The sequence below is a fragment of the Haliotis rufescens genome, unplaced genomic scaffold, assembly GCF_023055435.1.
Source record: "Haliotis rufescens isolate VD_foot unplaced genomic scaffold, xgHalRufe1.0.p SCAF_6, whole genome shotgun sequence".
Taxonomy (NCBI): Eukaryota; Metazoa; Mollusca; class Gastropoda; order Lepetellida; family Haliotidae; genus Haliotis; species Haliotis rufescens.
The window spans coordinates 10613632-10625889 of NW_025964334.1; the positions used below are offsets into that span (position 1 = coordinate 10613632).

The 12258-nt window shown below is 39.6% G+C and overlaps 1 protein-coding gene across 1 annotated transcript; it reads right to left on the reverse strand.

The window, feature by feature from the left end:
• Positions 1-8010: 8010 nt before the first annotated feature.
• LOC125374692 (serine-enriched protein-like) lies at positions 8011-9625 on the reverse strand. Its single transcript, XM_048385939.1, has 5 exons — positions 9589-9625; positions 9121-9415; positions 8745-8938; positions 8413-8570; positions 8011-8112 (listed from the first exon to the last, which is right to left on the reverse strand). The coding sequence occupies exons 1-5, from the start codon at positions 9623-9625 to the stop codon at positions 8011-8013; spliced, it is 786 nt and encodes a 261-aa protein (XP_048241896.1).
• Positions 9626-12258: the final 2633 nt, after the last annotated feature.

The following is a 12258-nucleotide window of genomic DNA, read 5'->3' on the forward strand; positions in this document are numbered from 1 at the left end:
TACTACTACCACTACTACTACTACTTCTACTACTACTACTACTACTACTACTACTACCACTACTACTTCTACTTCTACTGGTGATATTAATACTACTTCTACTACTACTACTACTACGACCACTACTACTAAGGCCACTACTACTACTACTATTAATGATAATAATACGTTAACATCTTTCGCAATTGCCTCCATACACGCGGCGCGTACACAAAAGCGCTGACATTATTACCCCGCTCAATGGATCAGTCTGTACTCCCTGAGAAGTATACAACTCACGCTGCTTTGTCGCTTTACTTTCACAATTTAAAATCATGAATATTACCATGACAGTTGTGAATATACACAAAGACATATCATTGTTGTTTATGAGTTGTTATGACACATGTGTACCCTGAGGATAAACGTGCTCATTTCCGGCTGTGGTGTAACCTCTAACACTGGCCATGTCAAGGTCACACGGTGTTTCATGGCGTTTCAGACAGTTGACTTGATGTTGTGACCAGGAGCCCAATGTCTTGAAAACTGGCCTCCAGCTACCTGCAGAAGTGACACGATGGCGGCAACTGATGTAAGGGAGGGAACTCTAATCCGGCTGTCACCTCTGGATACCGCTTGACACACACGGAAATCACGCTTGTGCTAGCGACATACCAGCATTGATAACTACTACTGCTACTGCTACTACCACTACTTCTTCTTCTTCTTCTTCTTGTTCTACTACTACCACCGCTACCATTACTACTTCTACTGCTACTACCACAACTAGTAGTAGTACTACTACTACAACTACTTCTACTACTGCTACTACTATTACTACATCTACTGCTACTTCTACTACTGCTACTACTTCTACTGGTAATATTACTACTACTTCGACTACTACTACTTCTACTACTACTACTACTACTACTACTACTTCAACTACTACTACTACCACTACTACTTCTACTACTACTACTACTACTACTACTACTACTACTACTACCACTACTACTTCTACTTCTACTGGTGATATTAATACTACTTCTACTTCTACTACTACTACTACTACGACCACTACTACTAAGGCCACTACTACTACTACTATTAATGATAATAATACGTTAACATCTTTCGCAATTGCCTCCATACACGCGGCGCGTACACAAAGCGCTGACATTATTACCCCGCTCAATGGATCAGTCTGTACTCCCTGGGAAGTATACAACTCACGCTGCTTTGTCGCTTTACTTTCACAATTTAAAATCATGAATATTACCATGACAGTTGTGAATATACACAAAGACATATTATTGTTGTTTATGAGTTGTTATGACACATGTGTACCCTGAGGATAAACGTGCTCATTTCCGGCTGTGGTGTAACCTCTAACACTGGCCATGTCAAGGTCACACGGTGTTTCATGGCGTTTCAGACAGTTGACTTGATGTTGTGACCAGGAGCCCAATGTCTTGAAAACTGGCCTCCAGCTACCTGCAGAAGTGACACGATGGCGGCAACTGATGTAAGGGAGGTAACTCTAATCCGGCTGTCAACACACAACAACTTTCAGTGATTGGGGTCACCTCTCGATACCGCTTGACACACACGGGAATCACGCTTGTGCTAGCGACATACCAGCATTGATAACTGCTACTGCTACTGCTACTACCACTACTTCATTTTCTTCTTCTACTACTACTACCACCGCTACCATTACTACTTCTATTTCTACTACCACAACTACTAGTAATAGTACTACTACTACTACTACATCTACTACTACATCTACTACACCTACTGCTACTTCTACTACTGCTACTTATACTACTATCACCGAAACCACTACAACTACCACTATTACTGCTACTGCTACTGCTACTACTACTACTACTACTACTACTACAACAACAACAACAACTACTACTACTACTACTTCAACTTCTACTACTACTACTACTACATCTACTACTACATCTACTACATCTACTGCTACTTCTACTACTGCTACTTATACTACTATCACCGAAACCACTACAACTACCACTATTACTGCTACTGCTACTACTACTACTACTACTCCTACTACTACTACTACTACTACTACTACTACTACTACTGCTGCTGCTGCTAGTGCTGCCATAACCACAACTTCTACCACTACTACTACTACTTCTAGTAGAACTACTACCACTACTACTGCTACTATCACAGCCGCTGCTGCTACTGCTACTGCTACTAACACTACCTCTACTCCTACTGCTACTTCAGCTACTACTACTACTACTAACACTACTACCACCGTTACCACCACTACCACTACAACTTCTACTTCTACCACTACAACTACGATGCCTGCACCTTTTACTTTAAGACCGCCTGCCTGGGCCTGTGGATAGTGTGAGTGAGTGATTAGGGTTTAACGCCGCTTTTAACAGTATTCCAGTTGTATCACGGCGTGTCAGCTTAATGTGGGAGGAAAGTCCGAAGCGATGCAGGTCTCAGACGTTTACCACATCGGTGAAACCAGCATTACTGAACCGCAAAAGAAACGTCACCCATTGCATGAAAAGTTGTCATTGAAATATCTGGGTAATTTTTGTCAAAGTTTCTACAATTTAAAATTACCTTGTCCGGAAAAATGAAATTTGATGATAAAAAACAAAGCAGATGACAATAAAACCGATCGCATCACGGCAACGGCCATGGTAACCCGATGCACGTGAGTTCCGTGCATATTGAAATGCACATCCGTTCCCCCATTTCATGCTCTATTCATTCGTTATTGAATTGCTACCCCATGCCAAGATTGACAAGAAATCAGCGACACCAAGCCCTTCGACGATTGCAAGCTGGACAAACCGCCCGGCAAGTAGCCAATGTATTTCAAGTCTACGTAAGGACCATATACAGGCTCCAGCAACGGTACCAGATCACCAACACTACAGATGACCGACCACGCCATGGAAGACCTAGGGTTACCACCCGACGTCAGGATCGTCAGATTGTGCGACAGCATCTTCAAGATCACTTTGTTACTGCTGCGGAAACTGATCGACAGACCATGGGGACACACCAGCGACACATTAGTGCGGACATCGGGCCTCGACGATTGACGAGCAAACACCTCCACTGTCACAGTCCACACCAAGGACCCATTCTGACACCACGTCATCGCCGGGACCGTCTTCAGTGGGAAACACAGCACCAGCATTGGTGCCACCAGCATTGGAGAAGAGTCCTCTTCTCAGACGAGAGCCGTTACAGTATCTCCACAGCAGATTGCAGAGAGAGAGAGAGAGAGAGAGTCTGGCGACGCCGTGGGGAACGTGATTCGGATGCTTGTGTTGTTGAGAGAGACTCGTGTGATGGTCCGAGCATCATGGTGTGGGGTGGAATTGGTCTTGCACAGAGGGTCGGCTCTATGGTCTTCCAGAACATCGGTCCAGGGAGAGGCAATGGTGTCACAGCAGCTCGGTACAATGATCAAGTCTGGAGACCACACGCCACACCTCATTTGGCACGTCGCCGGAACCACGAGTTTCAGCATGATAACGCCCGTGCCCACAATGCGAGAGCAACAAGAGACTTCCTCCAGCAGAATGGCATCAGAACCATGCAGTGGTCTGCCCTTAATCCCGATTTAAATCCCATTGAGCACCCCTGGGACGAGATTCAAAGACGGCTGAATGACGTCCGACGTCAAGCCGAGAGTTTTCCAGCACTGAAACACTGTGTTATACAGAAGGTCTCCCATACAAGTGTTAGCTATAATTATGTCTCTGTGCATCCAGCAGTGACTGGGTACCTGATGGGATGAGGTTGTCGTGTGACTAACTTTGAACCTTCTAGCCCCTTTAAGGATAGCTTGGGTTTTATACTCAGTGAAAGTCGATTGAGCACTGACCGACTGACCGGGGTAATAATAATCAAGCGTCATGTGGATACATTATGAGTTATTAATAAATCATGGGTACAAGGTGTGAAGCCCATTTCTGGTGTCCCCCGCCGTGATATTGCTGGAATATTGCTAAAAGCGGCATAAAACCATACTCACTCACTCACTCACTCACTCACTCACTATTAATATATAATAATATACTGGCGTATTAACATTAACAGTTCATTACACGGTTGCCTGTTCTGTTCGTATTTTAGTAACTAACATTTTACGTAAGCTTCGTTTACATATTCTTTTATATCAGTCTGTCAAGATATGTTAGTATAAGATCACAATCTCTGGAAACTAGCCTTGGAGAAGTATGACCATTTAACTAATATTGCAAGACTTGTATTCTATGGATCAGTTGAAATTGTCTCCAGAGAATACTATTGTAAAACTGTCGCCAATGATATTGTAAAGCACGTGTTTATGTCTTGCACGATCAATATGAATGACCGAAATGTACTTTTTAACACCATAAGTGATATCCTGGATGTAAATGTTTTTGTTAAGATCTGGGAGAAAGATGATGATGTTATTCTTGCGTTTTTACTTGGTGGATGTCCAATAGAATGTATTATGGAACTAGAAAGAGATGTGTGGGCAGAAGTAATAATTAATGAAAGCCGCTTTATAAGGAAATGGCTATACCTGCTAAAAAACTTGTATGTTTATGAATATGTGTAAATATATCCCCAATTCATGTTAAACATGCAACATAATTATATCTGCATATTGTTACCTTCATGCAATTGGAGGAAATAAAGAATATCTATCTATCTCTCTATCTATCTATCTATCTATCTATCTATCTATCTATCTATCTATCTATCTATCTATCTATCTATCTATCTATCTATCTATCTATCTATCTATCTATCTATCTATCTATCTATCTATCTATCTATCTATTCATTTGTAGCCCGTGACGATCCGGGAAAGAATCTGTCTTCAGCAGCCCATGCTTGTCGTAAGAGGCGACCAACGGGATCGGGTTGTCAAGCGCGCTGACTTGGTTGATGCATGTCATCGTATCCCCAGTTGCGTGAATCGATTGTCAAGATATCAATCACTTAATTGTCTGGTCATTGATTATTTAGAAATCGACATCATCCAGCTAGAATATTGTTGAGTGTGTCGCTAAACAACAAACAAACAACATATTCTTTTAATGGTATTCAACTAACGTCATATGAGTGAAATATGAGTCACTGAGGACAGTATTTGGTATGAAGGATATATAATTATAGCATCCGTATTTCAATAAGATCAGTTGAACATGTATAGTTGTTTAATCAACACCGGGGTGGGTAAAGGGAAGATGGTTACAATAGATATTAATCACGTACGTTCAATTCGGTATTCCCGCTTGTCTGACAAACGCTGTCATGTTGAAGTAACGTTCAGTCGACTGACCTTAGTTAATCATGGAAGCACAACCACGGGAGATGACACTTTCATGGAAGCTGTATAATTTAATATGAAAAAATCAAATAGATAGGAGAAATTGGACAATTGGTTTTGTTTTGGAGCAGTCATTTACATGTACGACGACTCAAATGATTTCCTGTTTTGTGGAGGAAGAAGTGTATTCCTCATGGTGTATAAAGAAATGTATGTGTCGACGGAATTATAAGAACAAGTATGAATTAGTCTTTAACGAATATGTCATTCCGGCCCATGAGAGTCCACGTTTTAATCATTGCCTTTTATGTCTTCGGGGAGCAATTGCTCGTGTCCTTCTGATTCGTAAAATATGTCTCTGTCGAAAGAATAATAGAAAAAGAAAATTAATTAATTAATTAACTTGATCGAAAATGTCAGTCGCGTCATAAGGAGGCCCCACTCCTTAAAGTACACATATTGTGTCTCAAAAAAAATATACTTCAATGGTCTTGACGCGGACAGAGAAACTAACCCCCACAGAGTAATGAGAGAATACGAAATATGTCTCTTGCATGTTGGGTTTATTCAGTTATATCAATTTACAATATTTCAAATATCAATGTTCATACATTAACATGGTTCATCAAAAAGCGGAAGTAGATTTTATTACGAGGACAGGGGATTCCCAAAACCTTAAATATAGGTTTTACGCTCTTTGCAAAATCGCAAATGGCATCCCACACTCACAAACGTTTTGTAATCTAAAAATAACTATTAGTCGTTGCTATAAACTGTCTGTAACTTCACAAAGCAATCTGAATGCTAGTGCTTCTTTCTTCATTTTTCTCTTAAGGAGGTCAGGTGTACTTATGAAGCAACTGCACTGCCTTTCTTGTTGAGGACATCGTCCTGGTCAACAAGAAGAGAAGCTTCGTTTGTCGTCACCGTTGTGGACGTAGGAAAACATGGAGTCTTGATATGTTCCTTCAGGAGTACCCCGGTTTCCTATGTCGATTGTTCTTCTTCTGGAAACACCTAAAAACTGGTCGAAATAGGGATACTTAAACTCAAGAACACATTGAGATTCAATTTCCATAACATCCACTGAATAAAACAGTAATGTTGATACCAAATATTGCCAAAACTAAACATGATATTGATCTTAAAACAACTCGTGGCGAATTCCTCTTTCAGAAAAGCAGATCGATGCAATGTTGATCCATAACTACATTGACACTTTTCCTGTAAGTATGCTAATTTTATAAAGGACATAAGGGACGCAAGAGTGCATTAAGAAATTCGGTCCTCTCGGCCACACCTGTCAACGATGAAAATGAACGGAAATATATTTGATAATGTTGAAATATTGTATTCTCTGGAAAAGTCGCAATTCAGATTAAATAACAGTTCCTGTAATATGATAATACACGTTCTTGCAGGTATTGTATCTGATTCATTGTTACAACATAAACGGTCACCTTGTAAGCAAGGTGAAAATGTTAAACTTAAACAGGTTCATATTTTCTGCCAATATTGTTTAATGAACATAGTATATATATATATATATATATATATATATATATATATATATATATATATATATATATATATATATATATATATATATATAAATCCCATGCTGTATAGCTTGTAATGGATTGGCATCAACATAAGACATGGGCTTGTTTGCCAATCCAGTTGGATTTCAAGAAATAACTTTGTTTCAACTACTCTTAACTAAGCATTAACATCCAGCCTAATGAAGGCTTTAACTTTCCACAGTTTCTAATTATGGTTACATGCACGCTCACAAAAAATCTTATGTGTTGTATTGTCTCATTCGAACGGGTGAAATATCAAAGTTCATTGCAATTTACATGTGAGACATACATCACACCTAATTATATACAAATGAGCTAATGACATTAACATGCGTGTTCAAGTTCTTTTGATGAAGGAAGCTCTTTGCGCGCAGGTACAATTGGCACCAACATGTTCTTTATTTATAAGTTTAATATGCAGTATATCATGTAAATGTGGGAGGAAAGCCGATAATGGTGCACAACTTTGGTGAAACCGATGTGCAGGGTTTATTGCTGGCAAACTGAGAATCATAATCAGAGTGGATCTAGTTTCAAACCAACAACCATAGGATTCTTGGCCATCTAAAGGACGCAAGTGTGCATTAAGAAATGCGGCGCTCTAGGCCACACCTGTCAACGTTGAAAATGAACGGAAACATATTTTGTATTGTTGAACTATTTTATTTTCTGGCAAAATCGCAATTCAGATAAAATCGCAGTTCCAGGAATGCTCAGTGTAATCTATTATATGATAATACACGTTCTTGCAGGTATTGTATCTGTTTCATTGTTACAACATGAACGGTCACCTTGCGAGCAAGGTGAAAATGTTAAACTTAAACAGGTTCATATTTTCTGCCAATATTGTTTAATGAACATAGTAATGCATAACTTGTGTCGCGATGTTTACACACAAGCACACTGACACTGACAAGTAACATTAGTACAATGACACTGTTAAGCACGTGTCGGTATGCTTTGTTCCTTCACATAAACAACAACGTACAATGTGCAAGTCAAGCATCATGTCTGACAATGCTATCGTCTTCACACAGAGAGTGTCTTGATGACTTTATCTTCGTCTTCGTCAACCCCAACCTTGTGACGCTCTAAACGTTATGGGACTGAGCGACAGTGACTGATGTCTTCTTCTTGGCGTCGTCTTCGTCGTCTTGGACAACAGGCTTGCTGCTGTTGGTTCATCCTCTTGTTGGGGAACTGTGAGTATAGTGTGGATATTGATCCTACTGTTTGGAACCTTCTTGTAAGTTCGGTTGATCTTTTCATCTGGTTACACCTGGCAGCTGGAAGAGAGTAAATTTGCAAAAATTAGAACCGCAGTAGAGAGTATTTAATCATGTAATATTCGAAGTTTTTTTTGCAGTCAAAATTTATCAATCACATTAAGAATCATTTGGGTCCTTGAAATGTTTCCCAACGAAATCAATTAATTTTAGAATGCGTGTGGCCCAAGTGAGATCATGGCCAAGAGAACCTGAAGGAGAGTATGTTACATACCTGACAGACGAGCTTCTGTGCTGGTCGTTTGTTTTGGTAGGTCCAGGCTAAATCCAGAAGGGCTGGACCATGTCCCTGATTTTGACATCTCTGGACAAACTGCATACAGGCCGTTTGTAGGTCGGAGAATCCAAATTCCACAGATGCACAGAGTAATCCTGAAAGAGCCGAGGACGTATTGTAATGTGTTTGATAAAATATCATCAAAAGGGTGAAGTTCATATTATGGATAATTGTCTGTGTTTCGCTCATGTGTCATCAAGATTAGTGGTATGGGGATATTTTTGTGTTGAAATGAATATCCCATTTAAACAAATAAAGATAGTACTTACCAACCACATTGTTAAAATCGATGTTAGCTTTCCCTGAGTGGACGAATTTGAGGAACGCCCGAAAGTCTCCAATCTGGTAGTCAGGAATGCTGATGGTGAGTTTCTGTGCAAAGGCTGAGTCTTTGATCTTTTTGGTCTTTGATCGTTCCAAGGAGGAGTGTTTCTGATGTTGAAGCAAAAGCTGATATAGGTACCTAGAGAAAAGAAAGAAACAAATTAAAGACGATAGTCATACACAACTAGTAAATGGTCCAAATATTGTTCTCATGTTGAGTACATTCACAGAGTATAAGAGCCAAACAGGCTCTACTTAAACATGCACTTATTATTGTCCTGACCTTTGTAATGGATTTGATTGTTTTCGAGAATATCTTACCTGCTTCGTGTAGCCATTATGGCTTTGACTCCATGAACAGGAGCCTTCTCCTTCCCAACGAGAAAGGTGACGTCACACATATCTGGCATGTTGAGGATGAGGGAGAGGCTGTCCTGTAAGTCCCCTGTGCTTCTAAGCATCATGACGTCTCCCCGACCGGAGGACTGTGAGGGGTGAGAGCGGCCTTGTGATGGGTTGGAACTGGATTGGCTGAACGATCTTGATTTTGAGGTCGTGCTCACGCCTTCATCAGAGGAGTAGTCACTTGAGTCATAGCCTGACGAGGTACCTTCAGCTGGAATAAGAAAAGAAATCAGTTATGAAACAATATTCAATTTGTTGCAAATGTTATTAAAGCTGAGTGGTGTTTGATGAACAGAACGGGTAGTTGAAATATACTTTGAATAAAAACAACACCAATGAATTATTATCCAGATGTGATAAAAGTGAATAGTGCAAATGTCTCACCGTCTGCGTCATGACCACTGTGGTCAATAGTTTCCATGGCCGAAGAGGCCAGAAGACAAAGTCGGGAATCGTAATGATTCATGTTACTTGTTTTTAGATCTAAAAAATAATGAAAGACAGAAATGATATTTGGCTAAACTCGACGAATCTAAAGAGCTAAGTATGTATCTCGATGTAATGTTTCCAAGAGTGGAATGCCTTCTTCCTGTAACAGAACAGCTTTATACCTTTGCGTATCACAACACAAATGACAGGGTCATTACTACAACTACATGTCACGATTAATTCAATGTTGACATGAAGGCTTCAGCTTAGCACATTTAGCTAGTGGCACGTGCTGCACTTGTGAATGAGATGACATCACGTGACCAATCTAGTAAGTGTTCTACGGTAATGTCGTTTGTTGTCAAAACATCGACATAATATAATTAGGATGATAATGTGTTTCAGGTGTTTGATTATTTAAGGATTTACGATATCCGTGTTCATTTGCCGGTGTTAATTGGTATCTTGTTATAAAGCATCCATTTGTACACAAGTTAGATTTGATATGAGTGGAACTTTTAGATGCCCGTGATGTAGATGTAGTTACAGAATGTTGGTGGAATTATACACTATCTATCTGTATAAGTATGTGAAAATTACTTGCACTTGAAATATACATGTTTAGCGTTATAGTTTCCACTGACTGAAGACAGTCATTGTGATTTCCTTATTGATATATAATTGAACTAACATAGTTCTGTTATTGAATTGTGTATAAACATAACTGATAGTTTTTTGTTTCAATTTTCCCAAGTGCAAGGGTGACAACACAAAGTTAGAGTGTCAAATGTTGAAAGAGGGTGTTTTTTTTTCTGGTGTGTGTATATGACACCCCGCTGTTTCCTTACAATTTGTGTCAGCCAAAGTCAATTCACCGTGTCACTCTTCAGGCAAAGAGTTTGCTAAACTGAACTTTATTGTACTCGGGATTACTCGTGACACATGACCGCATGATTTGAAACTGAGCGGAGGCACAACGATTTGTTGAGTAGAGGGCTTGGCTATAGATGATATACTCAGCGATGTGTATTTGTTTAATCATAACGGAATGTGTGATTGTACGGTTGCTGATAGATGTTGTAGACAGGCTAGTCAAGTGGTACATGTTTGCGTTTGAATTGACTGGCAATCAAGGCAGTTTGAGAAACAAACTTGCAACATATAACTAGAACCTTTGCGCTCACTGCTTCTGCACTTATATCCCATGCTGTATAGCTTGTAATGGATTGGCATCAACATAAGACATGGGCTTGTTTGCCAATCCAGTTGGATTTCAAGAAATAACTTTGTTTCAACTACTCTTAACTAAGCATTAACATCCAGCCTAATGAAGGCTTTAACTTTCCACAGTTTCTAATTATGGTTACATGCACGCTCACAAAAAATCTTATGTGTTGTATTGTCTCATTCGAACGGGTGAAATATCAAAGTTCATTGCAATTTACATGTGAGACATACATCACACCTAATTATATACAAATGAGCTAATGACATTAACATGCGTGTTCAAGTTCTTTTGATGAAGGAAGCTCTTTGCGCGCAGGTACAATTGGCACCAACATGTTCTTTATTTATAAGTTTAATATGCAGTATATCATGTAAATGTGGGAGGAAAGCCGATAATGGTGCACAACTTTGGTGAAACCGATGTGCAGGGTTTATTGCTGGCAAACTGAGAAACATAATCAGAGTGGATCTAGTTTCAAACCAACAACCATAGGATTCTTGGCCATCTAAAGGACGCAAGTGTGCATTAAGAAATGCGGCGCTCTAGGCCACACCTGTCAACGTTGAAAATGAACGGAAACATATTTTGTATTGTTGAACTATTTTATTTTCTGGCAAAATCGCAATTCAGATAAAATCGCAGTTCCAGGAATGCTCAGTGTAATCTATTATATGATAATACACGTTCTTGCAGGTATTGTATCTGATTCATTGTTACAACATGAACGGTCACCTTGCGAGCAAGGTGAAAATGTTAAACTTAAACAGGTTCATATTTTCTGCCAATATTGTTTAATGAACATAGTAATGCATAACTTGTGTCGCGATGTTTACACACAAGCACACTGACACTGACAAGTAACATTAGTACAATGACACTGTTAAGTACGTGTCGGTATGCTTTGTTCCTTCACACAAACAACAACGTACAATGTGCAAGTCAAGCATCATGTCTGACAATGCTATCGTCTTCACACAGAGAGTATCTTGATGACTTTATCTTCGTCTTCGTCAACCCCAACCTTGTGACGCTCTAAACGTTATGGGACTGAGCGACAGTGACTGATGTCTTCTTCTTGGCGTCGTCTTCGTCGTCTTGGACAACAGGCTTGCTGCTGTTGGTTCATCCTCTTGTTGGGGAACTGTGAGTATAGTGTGGATATTGATCCTACTGTTTGGAACCTTCTTGTAAGTTCGGTTGATCTTTTCATCTGGTTACACCTGACAGCTGGAAAAAGAGTAAATTTGCAAAAATTAGAACCGCAGTAGAGAGTATTTAATCATGTAATATTCGAAGTTTTTTTTGCAGTCAAAATTTATCAATCACATTAAGAATCATTTGGGTCCTTGAAATGTTTCCCAACGAAATCAATTAATTTTAGAATGCGTGTGGCCCAA